The sequence below is a fragment of the Pristis pectinata genome, chromosome 3 (genome assembly GCF_009764475.1).
Source record: "Pristis pectinata isolate sPriPec2 chromosome 3, sPriPec2.1.pri, whole genome shotgun sequence".
Lineage (NCBI taxonomy): Eukaryota > Metazoa > Chordata > Chondrichthyes > Rhinopristiformes > Pristidae > Pristis > Pristis pectinata.
The window spans coordinates 133053826-133080608 of NC_067407.1; the positions used below are offsets into that span (position 1 = coordinate 133053826).

General features: G+C 39.8%; 1 protein-coding gene across 5 annotated transcripts in view; it reads left to right on the plus strand.

Moving 5' to 3' along the window:
* tarbp1 (TAR (HIV-1) RNA binding protein 1) overlaps positions 1 to 26783 on the plus strand; it is a 161228-nt gene that overhangs the window by 101749 nt on the left and 32696 nt on the right. For 4 of the 5 annotated variants that reach the window (XM_052013185.1, XM_052013187.1, XM_052013186.1 and 1 more), the window contains 6 exons: positions 2364 to 2450; positions 7221 to 7423; positions 8191 to 8272; positions 10105 to 10279; positions 20527 to 20721; positions 25657 to 25781. In XM_052013185.1, coding sequence (XP_051869145.1) covers positions 2364 to 2450; positions 7221 to 7423; positions 8191 to 8272; positions 10105 to 10279; positions 20527 to 20721; positions 25657 to 25781 — 867 coding nt within the window. Of the gene's footprint in view, positions 1 to 2363; positions 2451 to 7220; positions 7424 to 8190; positions 8284 to 10104; positions 10280 to 20526; positions 20722 to 25656; positions 25782 to 26783 lie in introns of those variants that run through there. The other variant, XM_052013188.1, reaches the window with a different exon arrangement.

Sequence of the window (26783 nt, forward strand, 5' to 3'; positions counted from 1 at the left end):
GAACTGGATACAGTACTCTAAGTGTGGTCTAACCAGAGTTTTGTAAAGCTGCAACATTACCTCGCAGCTCTTAAACTTGATCCCACGACTTATGCAAGCTAACATCCCGTAAGCTTTCTTAACTACCCTATCTACATGTGAGGCAACTTTCAGGGATTTGTGGATATGGACCCCCAGATCCCTCTGCTCCTCCACACTACCCAGAATCCTGCCATTAACTTTGTACTCTGCCTTGGAGTTTGTCCTTCCAAAGTATACCACCTTTTCAGCATCTGCAGCTTTGTTTACATTTTTATTTATTCCTCAGTTAAATCAGCGCATTAGCTGAGCTGTATTCCCAGAACGGCCCAGCTATGGTTCTCAGGATTAGCTGATCACAGTGGAAGCACTCAGCTCCCTGGTTTACAATGAGGTCTGGATTTTTGCAGATGGTCAAGTCAATTCCTGGGATACCAGCTAGAGGTACCACGCAACACCTTTTGGTTTGGCCATTGCTTGAGGGCAACCTCTGGATAGCACATGAACTTGTGAGCAACAGCTTGTGCAATAGAAAGATATACGACTGTTGAATAAGCAAGAAAGGAGCAACAGCAAAGTGACAGTGCTCACTGCTAACCTCACAGAATGCTATCCTTAAATGTGCTGCAACCTCTGTCGACCTCCTACAACACACACAAAATGCTGGAGGAACTCAGCAGGTCAGGCAGCATTTATGGAGGGAAATAAACAGTCAACGTTTCGAGTTGATACACTTCGCAAAATGTCAACTGTTTATTTCCCTCCATAGATGCTGCCCGACCTGCTGAGCTCCTCCAGCATTTTGCCTGTGTTGCTCCATATTTGCAGCATCTGCAGAATCTCTTGTGTCTCTGTTGATCTCCCAGCGCCTGATGTCGGTTGTTGATGGTGATGCCATCAACTTAGCTGAGTAGCTAGTCATGTTGAAGAATCATTACATGCAGCAAACCAGAAGAGAGGAAGTACCACTTTTAACAAATGTTGTAAACATTCCACAGGGTGTTGACTTTTTGATAACACACAAAATTAAAGTAGAAGCTGAAATGTCGCGACATGTTGGGACAGCAGAAATGGAGCAGCTAGTAGAGCTGCTGCCTCACAGCACTAGAGACTGAGTTCAGTCTTGACGTCGGGTGCCACCTGCATGGAATTTGCACATTCTCCCTGTGCGAGTTTCCTCAGGGAGCTCTGGTTTCTTCCCACGTCCCAAAGATATGCAGGTTGGTGCATTTGCAGATATGCATTTGGCCATTGTAAATTACCCCTAGTGTGTAGCTGAGTGGTAGAATCTGGGGGTAGCATAGTGGTTAGCATAATGCTTTACAGCGCCAGCGAGCCGGATGCAAATCCGGCCACTGTCTGTAAGAAGTTTGTACATTCTCCCCGTGTCTGCGTGGGTTTCCTCCGGGTGCTCCGGTTTCCTCCCACATTCCAAAGACGTACAGGTTAGGAAGTTATGGGCATGCTATGTTGGCGCCGGAAGCATTGCGACACTTGTGGGCTGCCCCCCAAAATCACTACGCAAAAGATGTATTTCACTGTGTGTCTCGATGTACGTGTGACTAATAAAGATCTTATCTTAATAAAAAATGGGATTAATGTAGGATTAGTATAAATGGGTTGTTGATGGTCGGCACAGACAGTGGACTGAAGGGCCTTTTTCCTTGCTGTATCTCTCGTTCCATCTTTCTCTCTACTGAGAAAAAAATGAAAAGAACTGGTTTTTACTTTGAAATCCATTATACTTTGTAATGTTTATCAAAGAGAATTACAATCCACACACACAATTACTTCTCATCTTGGGGGCAGAGAATTCGCTGAGCAATAATTATGGTGAGAATAGTTTGCAAATACCTTTCGTAAGATCACTGATGTTCTTTTCCCTTAATTAGTTTCGTCTGTGGAGAACTCTTCTGCTGACAGCAACATTGAGATAGTTGGGTTATGGATGTGCTGTAAATTGAAAGAGGCCAACATTTTTAACATGTAGTCATGATACTGATGGTTTTACTGTCATTAAGACCACAAAATCTGGCCCACCAGTCTTATCAGCTCTATTTAGTGACCCTGCTAGCTGTCCATATTTTCAGGTTGAGATTAGACTTTTCAAGTTGTCAAAAAACTAGGCAACTTGCTTTCTGGGTGTAAAATATTTAAACATGACTTTTATGATGTTTTAACTGAAGATGCAGGGAAATGGCTCTCAAAGGAATCAGTATCATTTGAAGAAATTGTTCATGGAAAATGCCTAAAATGTTTTGAAGATATAAATTTGTAATTCATTTATTAAGTCAACTTGAATATTTCATTGCTCTAGTTTTACTACTTTTTTTGTTTTTATGCAGAATCCTGAAAATTCAAAAACTAGTATCTGTACTTTCCTGGCCATATTGGTTCATATTGACGTGATGCTTAAGAATATTTCCCAGAAGGTAAGTATTTCTACTTTTGGAGCCAATTTCAGTATCCAGAGGTAACATGACAAAGTATGGAAATGGTGATTGTCACGGTAATTTTGTTTGATGACAACAGCTGCTGGAGACCTGAAGGAGATACATTCGCAGCAAAAGCGAAACAAAGACGACTCTGATGCCATCTGCTTATTCAATGCAGTCAGTGCCAAAAAAACAAATGATCAAACTGCATGTCAAAATCTTGTGTAGCGGGTCCAAAAACGGGGTGCAATAATGCAGGTGAATTTCCAGCGTCGGCCAGTACCACCAGCCCACTCCTGACCCGTCACCTTCTACGTTCAGCCATCTCAAGCTCCCTTTCTGAAAGTTTGCCATTTGCTGCATTATTTTGCAGATGGTTTTTATAAACCTACGATATTGAAACAAGGCTGAATTCACTTCAATGTCTTCTTTCAGTAATCTTGTTTTAATTGTTTAATTAAATAAAAATGCAAAGTATAATAAGATAAGATTTCTTTATTAGTCACATGTACATCGAAACACACAGTGAAATGCATCTTCTGTGTAGAGTGTTCTGAGGCTAGCCCACAAGTGTCGCCATGCTTCCGGCGCCAACATAGCATGCCCACAACTTCCTAACCCTTACGTCTTTGGAATATAGGAGGAAACCGGAGCACCCGGAGGAAACCCACGCAGACACGGGGAGAACGTACAAACTCCTTACAGACAGTGGCCGGAATTGAACCCAGGTCGCTTGCGCTATAATAGTGTTACACTAACCGCTACACTAATTGGTTGTTGGTCATATCCCTGCTATAGTCTTTTCCATACTCTTAAACGTTTCATTTTATCTGCCCTTACCCCTACAGCCCCTTCCGGCCTGCATTTCTGTGTACACGGTACGGCAGGCACGGTAGCATAGTGGTTAGCATAATGCTTTACAGCGCCAGCGACCTGGGTTCAAATCCAGCCACTGCCTGTACGGAGTTTGTACGTTCTCCCCATGTCTGCGTGGGTTTCCTCCGGGTGCTCCGGTTTCCTCCCACATTCCAAAGACGTACGGGTTAGGAAGTTGTGGGCATGCTATATTGGCGCCGGAAGTGTGGCGACACTTGCAGGCTGCCCCCCAAAAATCACTACACAAAAGATGCATTTCACTGGGTGTTTCGATGTACATGTGACTAATAAAGATCTTATCCTATCTTATCTTATTTTTAAACTAATGCAGTTAAATGTGTAACATTGCCCAAGCAATGAATAAAGCTTCCTTTCCAACTCACAGTAGGAAGAATCCTATAATTACCAAATTCTAACTCCCAAACTTCAAAGAGGCCATTTGAAAATGATATGTTGAAGCACTTGGAATGATTTGGCATAGAAGGGAGGCCAAATAACTCATTGTGACTGTGCTGACTCTTTGCATAATATGGAGACACAAGAGGCTGCAGATGCTGGAATCTGGAGCAAAAAACAAGCTGCTGGAGGAACTCGACCCGAAACGTCAAATGTCCATTTCCCTCCACAGATGTTGCCTGACCCACTGAGTTCCTCCAACAGCTCGTTTTTTGCTCTTTGTATTATTTATTTGACTACTTCGAGAGTAAAGCATCCCAAACTTCTGTGATAACACTTTTTATTTGAAATTAAATTTAAGCATGTCACAATAACTTGCAGCCCTGCGATTTCATTTTTTTTTCTTAAACATCGACCCCTGGCTGACAGTAATGAGGTTAATCAAAAACTGCTGGTTTTGGAAATCTGAAAAAAAAAGCTGAAAATGCTGGGAACAATGAGCAGGTCAGGCAGCATCCGCAGAAAGAGAAATTGAGTTAATGCTTCAAGTCGAAGACCCTTTGTCAGAACTCACGAGGTTAATCAGTTCAATAATATGAACTGATTCAAAACTAAACAGAATTCAGTTTATTGTTAGCCAGAGATGCTCAGTGGCTGGCTAGCTATTTTAAAATAGCCACTGTTCTTTGTATCATCATTTGAAAGGGATTGAGTAATGTCAGAGTAATAGAAAATTTCCAACACGGATGGAGGTAATTTAGCCCGTTGTGTCTGTGCCAATCAAAAAAGAGCCACCCAGTGTAAAAACCACTTTACAGCACCAGTTCTGTAGCACTGCAGCCTATGGCTCTTCAAGTATGTATCCAAGTACTACTTGTATGTGTTGATGGTTTCTGTTTCCTCCACCCTTTCAGGTAGTGAGCTCCAGGACCCTACCACCCTGGGTTAAAAAAACTTTCCTCGTCTCCCCTTTAATCCTCTTTCCAAATACTTCAAATACTGTGTCCCCTAGATTTTGGTCCCTGCTAAGGGAAATAGGTCCTTCTGATTTACTTCAGCTGGGTTCTGTGTAAATTTCAACACTTCAATTAAATCTTCCCTCACTTTCCTCTGTTTCAAAGAAGAGAAATTGAATATATTTTGTTTGGCAGAGGTAGATAGATTCTTAGTATGCAGGGGGTGAATTGTTACCATGGGTGGATGGGAAGCTGAGGTCACAGTCAGATAACCTGCTGCCTTATTCATTGGTGGAGCAAGCTTGAGGAGCCAAATGGCTAATCCTCTTCCCAATTTGTACGTACGTACATTCTTCCTACCTTTATGCCATCCAGCATTTCATACTTTTCCTCCTCAACCCCAGTACTGGCATCCTCTCCCATTTTTGTGAAGAAAGCTACAAAAGTATTCATTTACAATCTTACTAGCATCCACTCACAAGTTACCTTTATGGTCCAAGATCGGCTCAACCCTTTCCATAGTCATCGTTGTTTTGGGTCCTGAATTGACTTTTTTTCTCTCCTTATCCAGCTGCTCTTGATGAAGTTAAGAAGCATCCTCATATTTCCTTTGATTTAATTGCTGTTTTTTTTTAATATCCTTTCTTTGCTATGTAAATTTTCTTTTTAATTTCACTCAAATGTAGAATTTCTACTCCTATTGTATCTTTGTCATTTTTCACAACAATACAAAATTTAATTAAATTAGGATCAGTACCACAAAAATCCCCTCCCACATATCCAGCTTCGTTCCTGCTGCATTCCGCAAACCATGCCTCCCACACCATCCCCCGAATGTAACTTAGGAATTCTGTGCCCTTCTATACCTTATATGCTGATTGTATCCCAGTTAATATTTGGGTAACCAAAGTCCCTCATAATGCTGTCTTTTGGTAATTAGAAATTTGTCTACGTATTTCTTCTTCTATCTCCTTCAGTCTGTTTGGAGGTTTACAGTCCACTGCCAGTAATGTGATTACCCCTTTTTACTCTTTGGTTCAACCCATAAAGTACCACTTGATGATTCTATCATATCAGCCCTTCCTTCAGCTGTAATAGTTTCCCTAACCAATATTGGACACCCTTTTTTGTTAATCGCCTCTCTATCTCAACTGAAAACCTGAAACAAGGAACATTGAACTGCCATTTCTGCACCTACTTGAGTCTTGTCTCAGTAACTGCTAAGATATCACATTTACATGTCCATCTGTATACTCTCTTTCCCAGTTCTGACGAAGGGCCTTCAACCTAAAAGGTTAACTATGTTTCTCTTTCCACAATACTGCCTGACCTGATGAGCGTTTCCAGCGCTTTCTGTTTTTATATCATATTTCCAGTATCTAAACTTTTTTTATTTTCATGTGCCCTCAGCTCATCTGTCTTATTCATTTCGTTTAGCCAAATGCCAGTAGGCATTGCCAGATTTCAAGTTTTGTTTGCTTTGTCTTCCAAACTCTCTCCTTGATCTTATACCTTCTGTTTCCACCTCAGCTCAGGTCAGTTCAACTTTCCACCCCATACCCAACCAGGTTAAAACTCTTCTCAACAGCACCAACAGACCACACTCACTCTAGATAAGGGTATAAGTCCTAGAACTGTTGAAATACAAGCCCCCTCTCTTGTTTGGACCCAACCTTCCCCAGAACTGGACCCAATATCCCAAGAAGCTTAAGCCCTTTCTCTTGAACCATCTCTCCTGCAATACATTCATCCATATCATCCTTCTATTCCTGTACTCAGTGGCGCTTGGCACCAGAAATAATCTGGAGGTTTTTGCAGAAGTCCTCGTGTTTAATCTCTCTCCTTAAATCTGATGACTGACGTCATCCCTTTCTCAACCCATTGGCACTGATACTGATGTAGGCCACAACTTCTGTTTGATCCCCCTCCCTCTTCAAAATGTTTTGCAGCTGCTCAGTGATTCCCTTGAACCTGACACTGGGTTACCATTCGAAATCTGAGGCTGAAAGTCTTTCAAACAGGATCCTGAGTGTCTCTCCATTTACAGAGCATGCTGTTCCCCATGCCCACCCTGATTTATTTCCAATTTTCACATCTGGAAAAAAAAAGACGTCAATTCAGACTTCGTCTTGGGTAGGCAAATGAAATTAACGTTATTGGGTCATTTTCTGGAAGTTGCACCTCCTGTGAAAAAGGAGTATTCAGAGAAAGTGGGTCAATAGTATTGCCATTTTTACCCCGTCATGTAACCACTGGAAGTGGTGGCCATGTTGGCATAGCTTGTGTTTCTCTCTACTTTTAATATTTAAAATGTTCTTTATATTCTTTGCAGACACAATGTCAAATTGATTTTATTTTTACACACGGCAACATTTTTGTATTTACAATGAAATCAGTAACAAACCATAAACACATTCATTTTTAAAGTGGAGGTGGTTTGCAATGAATCATCCACCCCTATCTTATTTCATAAGATTCATATTCATTAACATGCTGGTACTAATTCAAATTCTGTTGATCGTTCTGTTTTATTAACTAGGACCAATATTTGAAGAAGGCACTGAGTGTAATATTGCCATGGTGTCTGAACCACAATTTCAGCGTGCGACTTTATGCCCTACTTGCTTTACAAAAGGTCTGGGAAGCCTGTCTACTGTCTAAACTGGAGGGTGAAGAGTTGAAGTTTTTGGAACCAATAATAGAATCCTATCTGGAGCAAGTTGGACAGAAGCAAACCATGGGGTCAGTGGGAGACAATTATGTACTTTTCTCTGAAAGCTCATTGCTGTTTGTTCCAGATGCTGTAAGGGGATCGTCCACTGTCATCCTCTTCAAAAGATTTCCTGGGAAAGTGAGTGTTCTATACACTTCCAGCGGTTACTAAAAATAAGCTGAGAAGGCAGTAAAATTGTATTCTTATATTTTCTCTTCCTCTTTCTGAAGCTTCCTGCCTCACACGTGGTCCAACAGACCATCATTCACCTTGCTAGAAGGCTGCCTCCATTGTGGCTACTACAAGCTGCACTTGGGAATCTAGGATAATTCTTCCTCTTCGCTTCGGGAAATTGCCTAGCTCTGTAAACAATGAGAAACTCTGGGAGAGCTCCAGCATTCTATATATTCCATAAATCCTTAGCTGTAGGAGGGAAGTAGTGCCAGGTGGCCACTGGGTGGCTTAGGTAATTGAGAGGGGGGTCACTTACTGTGCAGAAGGGGCAATCACCTTCCTTGTATGATCACCTCAAGCACTGCATGATGATTGCATCATGAACTTCTGAAAAAACTTCTGGCAAAGATTACGAAATATTCCTCAATTAGCACATATTACTTTTGCTATTCTATTTAACAAGATATTTTAATTTCCCACTAATTATACACGTATTTTAAATTAAGTATTCTTGATCTAGTCGGGCTTCAGCGTCCTTTGAAAGGTTGAACAACGTGTTCTGTATTTTAGCTTTGCTCTTTGAGGTAAATTCCTAAAGTTTTTTTTCTTTCTTTCTGTCAAGGAATGCTGGAAGGAACTGGCAGAGAATTCAGGACCATTTCTTTTTTAGAAACTTCCAACCAGTGGAAGACTACAGTTTAGAGGTACAGACGAGGTGCTGAAAATTTTCCAGATTTTCTTTGATTATTGATGTTTGGTAAAGTGCTTTTTTCAGTCAGGTTTTCCCATTTTAGCTAGCCTGCAGCAATTCTGGGCCAGATTTAATGCACAGCAAATAAAGAGAGAGGCCAACGACATTGACATGGCGCCTTTCATATCATCATCACAATTTTTTAAAAACTGTAAACGCATCTATAGTGATTTGTCTGGACCATCTGATATAGCAACGAGTCAGTAATAACTAACTGACTTAGAGTCATACAGTTACATAGCATGGAAACAGGCCCTTCGGCCTAAATCGTCTTTGCTGACCTAGATGTCTACCCAAGCTAGTCCCATTTGCCTGTGTTTGGCCTGTATCCCTCTAAACCTTTTCTATTCATGTGCCTGACTAAATGTCTCTTAGATGTTGTAATTATAATTCATGTGACTTCAGTCAATGGTACTGGCTGAGGCCATCCATCTACTATTGGTTGAAAGTTGGCAGCTATCAATCTAGGTCACCCAACAGCACCTCTCAAATGCCCAACCTATATTCCAAGAAGGACAAGGACAGTAGTTGAATGGAAATACCACCACCTGGACGATCCTCTACAAGTTGCACACCATTCTCACTTGGAAATGTATTGCTAGACCTTCATCATCACTGGGTCCAAATCCTGGAACTCCCTAGCCAACAGCTCTGCGGGAGGACCTTCACCAGAAGGACTGCAGCCATTCAAGAAGGCGGCTCACCACCACCTTTTAAAGGCAGGTTGGGGATGGGTAATAAGTGCTGGCTTGCGAGCAGTGCCCAATTCCAGGAAAATGAATGTGTAACAAAAAATTGGCAATCAGTATTTGGCAGGCAATTAACTAAAAATTAAAGGGAGCATTTTAAAAATTCATAAGACCATGAGACAAAGGAGCAGAAGTCGGCCATTCGGCCCATTAAGTCTGCTTTGCCATTCTATCATGAGCTGATCCATTCTCCCATTTAGCCCCACTCCCCCGCCTTCTCACCATAACCTTTGATGCCCTGGCTACTCAGATACCTATCAATCTCTGCCTTAAATACACCCAATTACTTTGCCTCCACAGCTGCCCGTGGCAACAAATCCCACAGATCACCACTCTCTGGCTGAAGAAATTTCTCCGCATCTGTTCTGAATGGGCGCCCTACAATCCTGAAGTCGTGCCCTCTTGTACTAGACTCCCCTACCATGGGAAACAACTTTGGCACATCTACTCTATCCAGGCCTTTTAACATTCAAAATGTTTCTATGAGGTCCCCCCTCATTCTTCTGAACTCCGAGGAGTACAGCCCAAGAGCCGTCAAATGTTCCTTATATGTTAACCCTCTCATTCCTGGAATCATTCTAGTGAATCTTCCCTGAACCCTCTTCAATGTCAGCACATCCTTTCTTAAACAAAGGACTAATTATTTCCGATCATAGTATATTTTCCTTGTGATTAAGTATGAGATTGCAATCTAGATCCTTGAGGTAACAAGCAATCTGCTGAAAGAACTCAGCAGGTCGAGCAGCATCTCTGGGGAGGGGGGGTGGGGGGAAGAAATTGTTGACGTTTTGGGTTGAGACCCTGCATCAGGACCTGTCCTGGGTCGAAACTGTGCATCAGGACTTGATCCATCACCAGTCCTGATGCAGGGTCTCGACCCGAAACGTCGACAGTTCCTTTCCTCCCACAGATGCTGCTCGACCCGCTGAGCTCCTCCAGCAGATTGTTTGTTACTCCAGATTTCAGCTTCTGCAGTCTCTCGTGTCTCCAGGTCCTTTAGGTTCCTAGCTCATACATCTCCCTGTATCTCTTGCAGACAATATTTTATACCTTTCCAAGCTTATCGGATGTGATAGAAGATGAATGGATCCCTGGCTGGAAGTTTAGCCGAGTTATGGATCACTTTTCCTTCAGCTCTTCAATTCATGTGTTCAATTTAAGAAATCAGTTTCGCGATATGAAACCCACTGACTGGGTTCAGCAAGACAAAGGTAAAACTTGATTACCTTCCAGTTATTAAAATGTAACAATATTTCTGTGTCTCAGTCCAATCTCTCTGGATTTGGAATAGCTCACAACCAAGTGGACAAGATGGGCAGCCTTCCATGGTTACTTTGACCTTAAAGGCGGTTTTACAATACACCAAAAGATCCATGTTTAGTGACTTCTGCTTCCTGTACAACCATCTTAACCATGAAAGCAAACTAGCTGGAATTCACTAAAATCATGAAATCAGTGGAGTACCCCAGAGATCAGTTCTTCGCCCTGAATTAGTTTCTATTTATATCAACGACCTGAAGGAGGAGACAAAACGTTAGGTTTCCAAGTTTGCCGATGACACAATAGGTGTAAAAGCATGGTGTGATCAGGATGTTGTAACCCTGCAACTGGATGTAGGTAGATTGAGTGACTGGACAAAAACTTGCCAAACGGAGTTTAATGTGGGCAAATGTGAGGTCACACACTTTGGTAAGGGAAATAAAAAGGCAGATTATTATCTGAATGGAGGCAGACTGCAAGTGAGTAATGTTCAGAGGGATCTTGGTGTTCTAATGCATGAATCACAAAAAGTTGTCAGGTCCAACAAGTAGTTAAAAAGGCAAGTGGCATATTGGCTTTTATTGCAAAGGGTTTGGAGTTAAAGAATAGGAAGGTTTTATTACAGCTGTATAGGGTGTTGGTGAGGCCACACCTGGAATACTGCACACAGTTTTGGTCCCCTTACCTAAAATAAGTATATGGTAATATTGGAGGCAGCCTAAAGAAGATTCACCAGGCGAATTCCTGAGAAGAGGGGGTTGTTCTGTCAAGAGAGGCTAACTCTTTGGAGTTCAGAAGAATGGGGCTGACCATATAGAGAGATATAAGATCCTGAGAGGGCATGAGATGTTTTCTTGAGTGGGAGAGTCACAAGGAAGGGGACGTTGTTACAAAATAAGGGGCTGGTCATTTAAAACAGAGGTGCGTAAATTTTTCTTTTGCAGAGGGTGGTGAGTTTCTGGAATTCTATACCTCAGGGGCTTTTGGAGACTAGATAAGTATTTAAGGAGGAGGTAGATAAATTTTTGAAAGATCATGGAATTGAGGGCTATTGGAACTGGCACAGAAGAGGCCAGCATAGATCAGCTATGATCTCAATGATTGGTGAAGAAGGCACAAGAGCTTGAATGGTCAACTCTTTCCAGTTCTTATGCTTAACTGTAGATATAAAGAATTAAATTACAGCATTTTATCCTTTAAGAATTTACTGTTTACATAGGCTTCTTAGCATGATCTAAACCCACTTTTTATCTCCTTGTGAAGCTTGTCATCAATTATTTCAGTCCTTTGCAATGGATGTGAGTGGATGCACTCTATGGATCCAGCCCCAGCAATAATGCCAAGACCTTTGTAGGGTATTATAAGCTTCCCACCTGAGCCACGGGATTTATTTCAAAAGTGTACTGGGCAAGCACAAGAATTTAAAGTATATGAAATCATTGCTCTTCATCTGGCCAGTCCCACTGCCTTTCCTTCGACTGCTCCTTTACCAGACTTTAACTTCCTTATAGAATTGTTATTTTGCAAGCTGCACATGATCTAGTGCTTGTAGAATGGCTTATGAGTAAGAAGGCAATCGGAGAAGAGGTGAAAGCTTTGAAAGGTGCAGCCTAGTGGTCATGAAACTGAAGTGGAATCCAAAGTGCTAAGTATTCTGAACAATGACTTCTTCCTTGTGTTTGCAAGGCAAGATATGGAATAACCTAATTCCATCAAATACAAATACAAAATCCTAGGCAAGTTAATTAGGCTCAAATAAGTAATCGTCAGGAATAGATTGTACTTATCCCACGTTGTTAAGAGATTTATTGGGTACTGAAAATGTATGATAACTTCGACACTAGAATGGGTGTTATTTTTGGGTCAAGACCATTTGGTAATTTATTTGTGGTTTTCTCATTATTTGTACTACTTTTTGGCCAAATTGCTCACTTTCTAATTTTTTTTTCACTTTTGAGTTAATTAACCTTAAATATTTTATAGTTTGAGAAATGATTGCATAATGCTTGGTACTATCTCTGATAGTTGATGATAACCCTGCAGCTGAGTGCCACTGCTAATTAAATGCACTAAAATAGCAATTGATTTTGCATTGAATGTAGCATTGCAGTGTATAATTGGGTGTTGAGGGGTTGGGCGTTTTCTGACTGTACACTTGTATAATAAAATATATATTGGCCCTGAGGGCACATTTTAAGACAGCACTGCTACACTCTGTGACAGTGGTTTCATTTGGATAACCAGCAGCAGTAAAGTTGAAGCTTAAAATTACCAATTTCTTTGATTCTTTCCTAAAAAGTAAGAGGTTAAAAAAAACTCAACCTGATCCAACCCAGCAACACCTGATCAGAACTGCCAGTGGTTGAAATGAATTTCTTCTTTTTAAAAAAAAGTGCAACCTCCTGGAGTGGTTGTTCCTATTGTTGTTGAACGAAGCATCCCCAGTATTTAGTTTCTTGGACAGTTCTCGATTACTGTGAAGTTATAATGGTGTAGGCTGTGTACACTTTACACAGCTACAGCATTGACCTCATTTGATGTTTTTTCCTTGAGCAGGGAAACAAGGGAGAGAAAAACATTTAATTGTGTAACCTTTCTATTTTATTACCATTGAGTCCATATTTTAAACTGATTATGTTCATCTCCAGACAATCTCACAAAGGGCAAATGGACATTTTTTTTGGTGGGGCAGAGGGGAGAATATTTAGGTATAAGAGTAACAGAAAATAAAATTTTAAAGAATTGCAGATGGTGGAAACCTAAATTAAAAACAGAACATGCTGGAAAAACTCAGCAGGTCAGGCAGCATCTGTGGAGAGAGAAACTGTAATGTTTACGGTCTTGAATGGGAAAGAGGGGAAACAAGTTAGTTTAGGTAGCAGAGAAGGTGGGAGTGGGGATGGATGGAACAAAGGGAATTTCTCTGAAAGGATGAAACCAGATGACCTAACATGGCAGTTAACATTAAATTAAGCATCTTTGTCTGTGTAATGTGCTGCTAATAGACTGTGTAATATTATTCAAACTGACCTATTGGGGCAGGTGCAGCAGGCCAGACTAAATAAAAAAGAAAAGAAAAGGGGATGGCAGGCAAAAATAGATTAACTATTACCACTATTTCAATATGTGTTAATTTGGAAATTATATGTAATGCAGCAGACAAATTTTGTGATTAAAAATTAAGCAAGTTGTAGAAGGTTATTGGTACAACAGGATGTCAGCCCATCAAAATACTTAAAGGCAATGAATTTGGCATCTGTTGGTAAGTGGGTCAAAACACCATTTTTCAAGATATTTAAGTCTGATCATAACAATTCTGAAAGAAACAGTTAAACCTTTGCATCGAGTATTCAGATACGAGGTTGTACATGGCCATGTGAATCTTGGTTTGATCATGGCATTTGAAATTACTGGCAGAACAAAAGCCCTATGCAGAGTTTTCCCAGTATTTAATCAGTTCATAAGCCTCTGAAGTCAAGCTTGTCAGTCATCCATGATTAAAGCTGAAATGGTGAGAGCTTTTACACAGAATGCAGATGAGCAGTTGCTCACACGTTCTGCAGTTTCCAAGGACTACTAATGCTTTGACCATGTACACTTTAATTACCAGTAGCACAAAGTCTCTGTTTCCTGATTAATTCCATATCAGTCAATCTAGCCTGCTTCCCTGGACAATTCATCTAAAAACTTCATTTGGTATTTTGGTAGCGATGAACATTTTCCTTCTAGCTATTTCATCTAACAGAAACATATCCAGTTTATCACATTGGTGCCCTCAGTGTTCACCTCTTGTGAGCCTGTGAAAGGTGCGCTTATTAGAATATTTACTGTTGGTGTTCATTCTTTGGTTGTAGCTTACCTTTTACATTGAAATGCCCTTTTTATTAAAACTTGTTGAGTTAGGTATTTTACTAAGCCTGGTACTTAATTTTCGATCTCTCCCGACCTCTTATACCATCTTATTCCTATTGTTGCAACTGCTTTAAAAAAAATAATTTGTATATAAAGTTTTAGGTATTGTGTACAGCAGAGTAGACCACGTCCATTTTCCTAATGAAAAATAAGCAAGCACTCTAGCAGAACAAGTGAGACACATTGAAATTATGTAAATTATTGTTTCGAACTTTAGTGAAAGCCATCTTAAACTACTGGTGGGAGAGCCAAGATATCCTAGGCATTACAGAGACCTAGTTCCATTGTGTGGGAGATTAAGTAGGACAGGATAAAGATCCTGTATGCATTTCTTGAGTGCTCACTCTGAGTGTATGAGAGAGGGAAATATACAAGTTCAGGGAATTGTTGTTCTTGATGTACATAACAAAGACTTTTTGTATAATTTCTGATGCTCTTTTTGTAGAGTAAGGCCACTGTATCTACTCAAGCTATAACCTGAATTTATGAATTACACAGAACATAGAACAGTACAGCACTGGACAGGCCATTTGACTCATGATGTTGTGCCAATCTTGATGCTAATTTATACTAAATGTCCTCCTCCTGTTTATCATCCATATCTCTCCATTCCTTTCATATTCATGTGTCTATCTAAAAGCATCTTAAACTGCACCAAACTGCCTGATTCCACCACTACCTCTGGTAATCCATTCCAGGCCCTACCACTCTGTGCATAAAAAAACTTGCCCCTCACGTCACCTTTAAACTTGCCCCCCTCTAATCTTAAAAACATGTCCTCTGGTGTTTTCCATTTCTACCCTGGGGAACAGATTCTGACTGTCTACCCTATCTATGCCTCTCATAATTTTAAAAACCTCTATCAGGTCTCCCCTCAGCCTCTGATACTCCAGGGAGAACAACCCACGTTTGTCCAACCTGTCCTTATAGCTCACACCCTCTCATCCAGACAGCATCCTGGTAAACCTCTTCTGCACCTTTTTCACAATCTCCACGTCTCCTATCATGGAGCGACCAAACTGCACACAATATACCCAAGTGTGGGCTGACTAAAATTTTGTATAGCTGCAGCATGACTTCCTTACTTTTATACTCGACACCCCTACCAATGAAGGCAAGAATTCCATACACCTTCTTATCCACTTGCGTAGCCACTTTCAGTGAACTATGGACCTGGACCCCAAGATCTCTCTGTACCTCAATGCTGTTAAGGGGCCGACCATTAACTGTATACTTTCTCCTCTCATTTGACCTCCCAAAGTGAAACACCGCATATTTGGCCCAATTAAGCTCCATCTGCCACTTCTCTGCCCATATCTGTAACTGATCTATATCCTGCTGTATTCTTTGATAGTCCTTTACACTGTCCACAACTCCACCGATCTTGGTGTCATCCGCAAATTCTTGCATTCTGTTTCTTCCTCAAGTTAAATTAGTTGATGTAAGAATATGTAATTCTTGATGTAACAAGCTGAAGTATCAGCATGCTGATATTATGCTGGTGGCATTAGGTAGGTTAATTTTTAAATAATGTACAGGAAGATTAGTGTGAACGTCCTGAGACTCATAAGGTTGCAGAAACACGAGATGGACTTACTGTTCCATTTCATATTTTCAAACTCAGTGGCTTAATTGGTCTTGGATTTGTGATAACAGAATCACTTTTTATTAGCCTAGAGAACTTAAAAATCTATCACTACAAATTTATTGTATTTTTGAAATGAAATTGGAATAGGTATAAAAATAAAGAGCCCATCACTCTTGTTTAGAGTAATGTGAAAGCTAGACATGCAAATGATGGCAGATTTACTTCTCAGATGGATACTAGTGAAGCAGATGTACACTTATAACAAATTGCCATTTCTCAGGCATCATTCTTGATACCAGTTTTTCACTTCAGATTGATTTAATCAACTGAATTGAAATTTCCTGGCTGCCATGTAGGGATTTGAACTGGTGCCCTTGCATCATTACTGTACCTCTGCCACAAAACAACAAATTTCATGACATATGTCAGTGATAGTAAACCTGATACTGATTCTGATTTGAGGAGGCCTCCGAATTTCTGATCTAGTGTCATGACCACATGCCCTCCATAACACACTGGATGACATTTTATTCTGTCCTCACCTGAGGTTTAGAACAGAGAACATTACAGCACGGTACAGGCCCTTCGGCCCATGATGTTGTGCCGACATTTTATCCTGCTCTAATATCTATCTAACCATTCCCTCCCACATAGCCCTCCATTTCTCTATCATTCGTGCATGCTGTTCTGTTCTCGGCTGAAGATCAGACACACGTTTTTTGCCCTAGCAGTTGTTGAATGGCCACCATAGGCAGAAAACCTGGACTGATTTTTGATACACGTTAATAAACATTATTAAAAATTCTTGCATAGATGTCCAGAACAGGTGGATGAGGGGGCAGCAGTGAAGTTGGGAGAAAACTTTGTTTTGCCAATGATTCCAGTTTGCTTTCTCCAATGTCTTGGGTATTAAATACTTTCTGTGTCTGAATATTGTCAATCGCTTGACTTAAATACATTTCTTTTCAACCTTTATTAAATTATTTGCATTCTTTAAAATTTGAATACATATCTCTTCATACTTCTTTCGAGCTTCACCATTATCTCCCTATTGTAGTTCTATGCATTGCTAGATGGTTAAGATGACTTTGCAAATTGTAATTTTGCTCTCTGCTTCACTGATCACCCAGCCGGCTTACTTGAGTTTGTTAAGTTTTAATTCCTACAGATATCATCCTGCTGAGCTGGAGCATTCAGTATGCTAAATACAGGCTAAGACATTCGTTAAAAATCTGGGAACCAAACAATGTGAAATGCAAATTGGCTTCTTCAATGCAAAGAGAGATCAAGTCTCAAAATAGAAACATGGAGTTAGAACTTAATACTGCAGCACATTGTTCTGACTGGGCAGCCCTGCCTGTTAGTGTCTTTGTGGTAGGCAACACACTTTAATTTTCACTAAAATTCAAATGGTAAATTAAAGCCTATCAAATTTTTATATTCAGCTTGAGATTGGCCAATTCCTTAAAATTGGACAAGTATATTAACTGGATTCCAAGGTCTTAAACCAGATGTTTTGTGTTGAATTTGTCTGTGCATTGTAAGAGAAATATCCCTATAAATGAGGGGTTTACACAGAAGGACGCTATTCAGACCTTCTTGTGTTATGTGCTTTCTAATCTGGAACAGTACAAAACTAATCCCACGTCATAGCTGTCTACATTCCTTCACTTTACCACATTTCCAAAATCTAATTCTTAGCACTGTAACAATGCTTTGTTTATCCTTCAGGAACCATTTTGTATGAAGACATTACTCTCGATCTATCCCCTTGCTTTCCATGAGAGTTGTAAATTGAATATCCTTGCTTGATATTAGTTTCTCAAAGTTCAGGAGTAAATCATTCCTTTATTGCAGCAAGCAGGCAAAGTCCCAGTAGTCCACCAATGGCCACAAAGCAAAACAAATTCTCCCGTTAGTATTTCTTTTCAGCCATTTCTTTGTCCATAACTGTGGTCTGTATTTTGTACTGTCAAATGGATCATCAGAAGTTTTCTCCAACACATTTTACCACATGGTGTTTGAAAATCAAGCTTTTCATATCTACTGTTTGCCTTTGTCTTCCTCATTCATTGTTTGTGGGCGCCAGTGGCAAGGCTGGCATTTACTGCCTTTTTAATCGTAAAGAAAGTTTTGTTGAGCTATTGCTTTGTGGTGATGGCATCCCTGTATTGCTGTTATGTGTGGTTTGGAAGGGAAGTTAAAATGGCAGTGTTGTCGTGACTGCTATCCTGGCTCTTCCAGGTAATAGAAGCCATGGGTCTGGCAAGTGCTGTGGAAAAAGTCTAGGTATGTCGGTGCTTTCTTTCTGCTATAGCCACATTGCACTGACTTTGGAAGGAGGTGGCCAATTAACCATTGGTAAATATTGTTACTATAGTCATTCCTTTTATTGGCCTCCTGTGCGGCCTTCTGCTCAATAGTTCAACTTTTCTAAGCAACAGTGCAATATCTGTTATCTTCCACTTCTTTGGCAACATTCCTTTGGTGATTTGCAGCAGAATGTCAGAAGTTTTGGAGTGGGGGCTGAGTTCATTTAAAAGAATGAAATGTAAGTACAGTTTAGCTTTAACCACTTTATGCATGCAGGTGAACATGTGTGATATCTGGCCAATGGGGCAAATACTGGTGGAAAACTTCAACTAAATTGAGATATATTTGAGATCTAATCAATTGTGGGACTTGACTAAGGCTGCCAAGTGTTTTTGACATCCTCTCTTCTCCCCCCTCCCTTCGGGCAGGAGGTACAAAAACCTGAAAGTACGTACCTGAAAGCTCATTATAGGAAGGATGTGGAAGCGTTGGACAGGGTGCAGAGGAGATTTACCAGGATGCTGCCTGGTTTAGAGAGTATGCATTATGAGGAGAGACTAACGGAGCTAGGGCTTTACCCTTTGGAGAGAAGGAGGATGAGAGGAGACATGATAGAGGTGTACAAAATGTTAAGAGGAATAGATAGAGTGGACAGCGAGTGCCTCTTTCCCAGAGCACCAATGCTCAATACAAGAGGGCATGGCTTTAAGGTAATGGGTGGGAAGTTCAAGGGAGATACCAGAGGAAGGTTTTTTACCCAGAGAGTGGTTGGGGCATGGAATGCGTTGCTTGGGGCGGTGGTGGAGGCAGGTACATTGGTCAAATTCAAGAGATTACTAGATAAGCATATGGAGGAATTTAAAATAGAGGGATATGTGGGAGGAAGGGGTTAGATAGTCTTAGGTGAGGTTTAAAGGTTGGCACAACATTGTGGGCCAAAGGGCCTGTATTGTGCTGTACTGTTTTATGTTCTATGTACCACCAGGCTCAAGGACAGCTTCTTACCCTCTGTCCTAAGACTATTGAACAGACCTCTTGTACGATAAAATGAACTCTTGACCTCACAATCTACCTCGTCGTGGCCTTGCATCCCATTGTCTGCCTGCACTGCACTTTCTCTGCGACTGTAACACTATATTCTGCATTCTGTTATTGCTTTTCCCTTGTACTACCTTGATGTACTGATGTTGTGAAATGATCTGTATGTATGCCATTGCAAAACAAAGTTTTTCACTGTACCTTGGTACATGTGACAATAATAAACCAATTTACCAATTACCAAGAGTTTTGCTTAGCACCAATGTCATTTACTTCATACTAGGGTGCAAAATTTAATGATTGACATTAAATTAAGTCACACAAATGAAGCATTTGACCAGCCTGATCCAGCTGATCCTTACCATGCACAAGCAGCAGCCGTAGTTTTGCATGTTCAGTTTATTTCCATGTCCCTCTTTTCATTGATCCCCAACCTAACTTAAACATCGGAAAGACCTCCATGTCAATAACTGACTACAATGTACCTCTGAGTTTCAATTTAATAAAAATGTTTCTCTGCTCTTGGTACTAAATCACCTACATTCAATCTGAAAATTGTGTCTTTCATTCTAAGCCTTCAGTAAATGGAAGCAACCTATTTCCATCTGTCTCCAATCACTTCATATCAAATCACCTCATAACCTCCCCTTTTCTAATAAAAGAATTCCAGTTTTATTTTAGTTATTTTCTCATATTTGTTCCCATCAACTATTTTATTGTTTTTAAGCAATGGAAGGAGAATTTTGCCATGCAATTTTAAAAACTGAATTCTCAAAAGTAATACCACATATCCTGTGTGGATAATTGGAACATGTAACCCAGCTGATTTTAGCCTAGGGGAATATTACAAGTCACTGGAACACAACAGCAAAGTTAAGGTAGTTAATTTTGTATGCACACTGCTTAATCAAGCACCCATGAAGTCTCATGACCTTGAAGTGTCAGAATCGAGGAAATGTGATTTTAAAATATAATCTAACTATTCAGCATTAATATCTGCAGCAGTGAATGCAAGTGTAGCATATCTATAATGGTTAGAAATAATTTCTGGTGCACTTATGTGTTATTCTTCAGTTCGATACTCTAGGACTTTGAACAAATGTGCAATTAATCCCACCTTCATTTTGGTTCAGAAATATTGTTAGTTGTTACTAAACTCATCTTTTTCAGTGTGTCCATTTAATAAAAATGTTTCTCTGCTCTTGGTACTAAATCACCTGCATTTAATCTGAGAAGTCTTTCATTCTAAACCTTCAGTAAATGGAAACAACCTATGGACATTGTTAATCTCTGGCCTATATACAAATCCAAAAAATTAATTAATTGTTGGTTGGAAATGCTTTACAGGTTATTGCCTGTCTGACTTGGATCAAGATGCTGAGTGGACAGATGTACAAAAGAAGATAATGCCTTGGAAAAATAACATCCCAGACCAAGATCTGGAGTTGCTCCGTCAGGAAAGAGCCACCATGTTTGGAAGGTCATCCAGCAGTAGCCTGATTGTAGTGGCATCACTTATTGATAAGTCAACTAACCTGGGAGGTAATGTTTCAAGTTTTTAATATATTTTTATGTGTTCTTTTTCAGCCATTCTCCTGTAACTTTGGGTTTCACTGGCACCCTCAGCGTATTCCATGGGACGTGCATGAAATGTGAATAAATGAGAGAGGCATTAAATAACCTATAAAAGGATGATTCTACAATTTTGCCCATTGGTTGGATTTTTTTGATCTTCTGTTTCGACAGCTTTTGCTTCATCCTTTGTATTCTGTGCTCTTTGGCACTTATTGCTCCATAAGACCTCTCTAATAATTTCAGAACATAGAAAGAAAAATTACATCTCAAGGAGATGTTGTTTGCCCCTACAATCTTTTGTAGTAAGGATTAAAAGTACCCTTAAAGAACAAACATATATGTTAGCCACCTTGAGGTTCAAATCTTGAGATTCAAATACGTCAAACAAAGTGCTTCTGTTTTGTGGTTGATGATATCATTGCAGGACGAATTTTTTCATATTTCAGGATCTGGGTGTCACTGGCAGGCCAGTAGCTATTGCCCTTGAGGAGATGTTGGTGAGCCACCCCTTTGAATTGCCACTTTCCCTCTGGTGAAGATGTTCTTGGGTGTTCCAGGATTTAGACACAGTGATGATAAGGGACTGGCGATAAATTTCCAAGTTACGATGTTATGGAGGAGAACCTTCAGGTGGTGGTGTTTCCCTGCTGCCCTTGTCCTTCATGGTGTTAGTGCTTGGTTTGTGCTGCTCTCAGAATAGCTGAGGCAAGTAACTGCAGTGATTTTGTAGATGGTCTCACCACATCCGTGTCTACTAGTGGTTGAGAGAGTAAATGTTTTAGATGGTTGTTCAGGTTCCAGTCAGGTGGTCCGCTTTATTCTGGATGATATCAAGCTACTTGAGTGCCCTGATATCTGCCTTGTAGATGCTGGATAGGCTCTTGGGTGTTCAGGGCATCATTCACTTCTGGATAATTAACCTCTGACCTGCTGTTGCAGCCAAAATGTTGATGTGGCTGGTCTGGTTGAACATCTGGTCCATTGTGACGCCTGTCTGTTGTTATGGTGCCAGACTCAGTGATCAAGAGGAGATGACTAGATACTCTTATTGGAGGTGACTATTGCCTGGCTGGTTTGTGGTATGAATGTCACTTGTCACTTAGCAGCCTGCTCAAATATTACCTGGGTCTTGCTGCATACAGGTATGGACTGCTTTATTTGCCATGGAGTTATGAAAGGAAATGAATCCTGTGAAACCATCAACAAACTGCACCATTTCTGTCCTTACAATGGAAGGAAGGTCATTGATGAAACAGCTGATTGGACCAAGGGTAGTGCTCTGTGAAAAACCTGCAGTGATATCCTGGGACTAGAATATCGACCTCCGACAGCCACAGCCATCTCCCTTTGTGTGTGGTATGCCTCTAGATTTTGGAGTGTTTTTCCCTTAATGCTTATTGACTCCAATGTTCCCAGACCATTTGATGCCACATGTACCTTGATGTCAAGGCCAGTCATTCTCACCTCACCACTGGAATTCAGCTCTTTGGTCCATTTTTGGACCAATGCATTAATGAGGTCTTAATTGAGTGGTCCTGATGAAACTCAAACTGTACACTGGTGAGCAGTTTACTGATGAGTAAATGCTGCTTGATAGCACTGTCAATGACACTTCCTTCACATTGCTAATGGTTAGAAGCAATCTGATTGGGGAGTAAATGTCTGGATTGGATTTGTCCTGCTCTTTATGAACGGGATGTCTGGATTGGATTTGTCCTGCTCTTTATGAATGGGATGTCTGGATTGGATTTGTCCTGCTCTTTATGAATGGGATGTCTGGATTGGATTTGTCCTGCTCTTTATGAATGGAACGTGCCTGGGTAATGCTGTAAAGTAGATGCCAGCGTGTGACTGTCATGGAAGGGGCTTGATTGGAGGCACAGCCAGCACTGGAGCTCAGGACTTCAAGAACGTTTTTCTTGTACCACACCCTTTGCTGTATCCAGTTTTCTCAACCATTGCTTGATAACCTGTGATGGTAGTGAACATGGTTGCTAATGCTTCAGCCTTTCTTTAGCATTCATATGGTGCGACCTCTGCCATTGTTCAGGATGGGCATGTTTGTTAACTGCTTAATTATCTACCACCACTCATTATTGGGTATGATGGGACTACTGGGTATGGAGGTGATCCATTGATTGTCAGATCACTTAGCTGTGCCTATCCCATGTTGTTTTTGCTGCTTGCCATGCATGCAGTCCTGTGTGGCAGCTTCATGATCTTCTCCATCTTCCAATCAATGTCTGCATGCTCTCTGTTGAGTTTCAAGCCCATTTGATCTTAGCTAAAGAATAATTTTTATCCATGAAGCACACACTACAAATGTAACTAAAACAATGTTAATGAGAAATAAATCAAAGCTTTTTTTTGAAGACTAAGAAATTTTACATAGTTGATTAAGTGTTTTGTTAGTAGTAAGAAGAATTGTTTAATTTGACCGTGGAACCTGACCAATAGAGCTCTACGTGTTAGTAGACACCTGGTTCTGAGTTTCCAATTATGATATGATGTGTGGGATTTATACAGTTTTTATTTTTGGTTCAGTTTGTGGGTAAGTTTTCAAATATTATCTTGGTTTGGCAAAATTGGGTATTTTTGGTTAGTAAAAGCTGAAGACAAAGGCGTCAACTTTTGGTTTCTATGATAGATCACAACTAAGTTGGTAATGACAATAAATAATCCCTGCACACTCAAGGTTATCCATTGACACCGTGTGTTTACTAATTGGGTTATTCCCTTCCTGCCCCTCCGTTTCATCAGGGACTTACATCTTTTATAACGTGTCCACAGACAGATCTGGTGGTCAGTACTTTATGCACAATATCCAGACTTCCTCTGCAAGATACAAGGTTGATCTGCAACATTGCCAACACAGAGTTTTATTAATGGAAAAAGACCAAAATTTTTAATTAGGACTTGTGGGTATCTTTTACTATTATTGGTTGGAAAATAAATTCAAGCCCTTGAGGCACGTTTTCTCTCCATCTTCAGTGGTTAAATAAAGCTTAGTTTGCTTTGCGGTTTCTAAAGCAAAGCAAAGTGTTTAGAGGCAGGATAACTGATCTCAAATTAGTTCCTTGTTCCCTGCTATTGTAGAAATTTCAGCTCATTGGACATGTGCCTCTGCTAACTGTACATTCTAATATAGTATTTTTCCCAATCTTCATTTCCTATTTCACTTCATATATTCCGTGTTCTTAGTTCCCTCATGCAATGTGTGGTAATACATACCATATTCTGAAAATCTTCTCAGCTCACTGTTTGGCACTCAGTTTGAAAAAATAGAAGTGGAAAGAATTAAAGATAACCATAGATTTATATGTAGCCTTTACTTTCTGGGGAATAAGGATAACTCCCCTGAAGTTTCCCCTTCAGAAAAAAAATGGATTGGTCTGTATCTGTCTTTGTTTGCTTTCCTTTCCACATTTTTTTCTTAAGTAACTTTTGAGGATGGTGGCAGGAGTCTGATACAAGACAAATCTTAGAATCCCTCAGGAAGGCATTGGGATTTAATTTCTGTTGAGTTTGGAACTCACCTTTGTCCTTCTTTCTAAGTGAAGCATGACATCCATCTGCAAGCAAAAAGAACTGTTTCTTGCCACCTCAAACCTGGATTTAGTTTTTGTTGCCAAGGATAAGAAGCTGCCAAGTGCCATTACTGCAAACCTAGAAATTCAAGGGATATGCTAACTAAAGAGAAGGCAAAGACCAATGACTAACGACTCTTTCTGTAGTTTAAAGAACAATTTTTTAAAGAGCTATGACTTTATCTGGTATCTCATTTTTGATAAGCATATCCAATCAAAGCATTCAACTGTTACTAAAATGTGTGTGTGTATTATATTGCACTTTTAATTAGCCTTATTCCTTGTGTCCAAGTTACGGTCATAAGTTCCTGTTCCCATTTATGAAATAAGCAACAAAAGCCTAGCTTTATATTATCAAATCTCTATATTTTTAGACTAAGACTTATTTTGTATTGTACAACACAAAAATTGTAGCTAGCCCTTTCTGGTGGAAAACATGTATTCCAGCTGCAGCTGACAATTCTTCATTGAAAACTTGTAAAGGCCTCTGAATTGAATTTCCATGCTTCATTATGTTCTGCCACAGTTCAGTTAGCTTAATTTATCAGATTTAATATTACGTAGTCTCTATTGAATTTAAATTGTAATTGATTTTGACATTCTAAAAATTTAAGTGTTATCTTTGCAGTGTTGATGTATTTGAGGTGATAACTTGGTCATGTATATGAAATCTTTTCTAAGAACACAGTATTACTTCTGCACTGTAATAAAATGTGGATTTTATTTACAAAGGATCTTTGACTTGAAAAATTAACTCTGTTTCTCTTACCACAGATGCTGCCTAGCCTGCTGGGTGTTTCTCGCATTGTCTGTTTTTGTTTCAGGTTTCCGTTATCTGCAGTTTTCTTTTCCGATTTGCATTTACTGGAGTTGATTTAAATGTTTTTTTTAAATTAGGATACACTTTTTGATGCTGAACATTACTATAATTCTCCCTTGTAAATTATTTTATCTTTGTTGCAGTTGCAATAAAAGAACTCCTTAAAGGGGCACAAACAATACGTTTCTCTATTTAGTTTTCTTCATGCTGTATGGGTGTAGAAAAAAGTTTCCTTTAGTTAAGTAATAGTTATTTTTTCTTATTCCCCCAATCATATATTTGTTTTATTTTGCTGTGAGCATGAGATCTTCATTCTTTTACTCAGCTGTATGAATGATTTAAAGTGGCTTGAGTAAAGATGCAAGTTTACTTTTAGTACATATTGAATAAATGGACTGGTAGGAGTTAACTCATTTTTATCTTGTGTTCAGATTCTATTACTTTGATTCAGAATTATCCTTGCTAGCTTTTATAGTTTATGTATTCTCTTTCCAGGTTTGTGTCGAACAAGTGAGATATTTGGGGCTTCTGCACTGGTTGTGAGCAACATACATTGTGTGAACGACAAGCAATTTCAAGCCCTCAGTGTTTCTGCAGAACAGTGGCTAACTGTCATTGAGGTGAGTAACAGGGCTCCCTATTTGATCTTCCTTGGTTTCATACATCAGCAACAAACAAGTGAAAGAGTGGTTCCATACGGCAGAACTCTGGGCAAGGAAATGGATTTGAGATACAAGTCTTTGGAGCAAAAAAAACTGCAGATGCTGGAAATGAGAAACAAACAAAGAATACTGAAAGTGCATTGCAGATGGGGCAGTATCAGTGGAGAGAAACAGAGTCAATGTTTCATAAGATAAGATATCTTTATTAGTCACATGTACATGGTTAGTCCACCAAACATGGATGTGGAACCATGTCTCCAAGGAGTGTTTACATGTGTAGGGTTTATAAATCTGTTCAACACCTCACTCATTATTTTGAAAATGCAATTAAGCCCTTTCATTGTTAACCAAGAAGGCTGTACAAGTTACAGAAGCTCAGAGAATATCAAGCCTGGGGCTGAAATGACTGATCAATCAAGTGGAGTCATAAAGAAATTGGTTACATTTCTGTCAGCTGTATGCTGCTACAGAGGCTTGTGCAGGTCAAAGGGAGTTTGATGCAATGAAAAGTATGGCAACAGACTGCATTGGCTAGCAAACAACAAGATACAGTATATTAGATGTATAATTAATGTGAATAAACTTAATGTTTAAATTTCAGTCTGTTGTTTACTTACGGGCGATTAAAGAATTGCAGTTCTCCGGCCCATCAGTGTTAATGTTTAATGAGTCAAGTTACACAAAAATATTTTTAAACTCTTATTTTGTAGTTTGTGTGTGTGTTAAACCTTTGATAAACCTTCTTAATGCTTTGCTGTAGTTATATGATGGCCCTGTTTCAATAAGTGATAACACCTTGAGGTTTTGGCTTACGAATACTGTTGTAAAATTTCAGGTCTATTCACTGATGCATTATAGATTTCAAATGATTACCTATGGGCAAAACTGCTTCACATCACTGGCATTTTATCTTCCATTTGTTCAGAAGAGCAGTATGTAAATATGAAATGGGTTGCATTT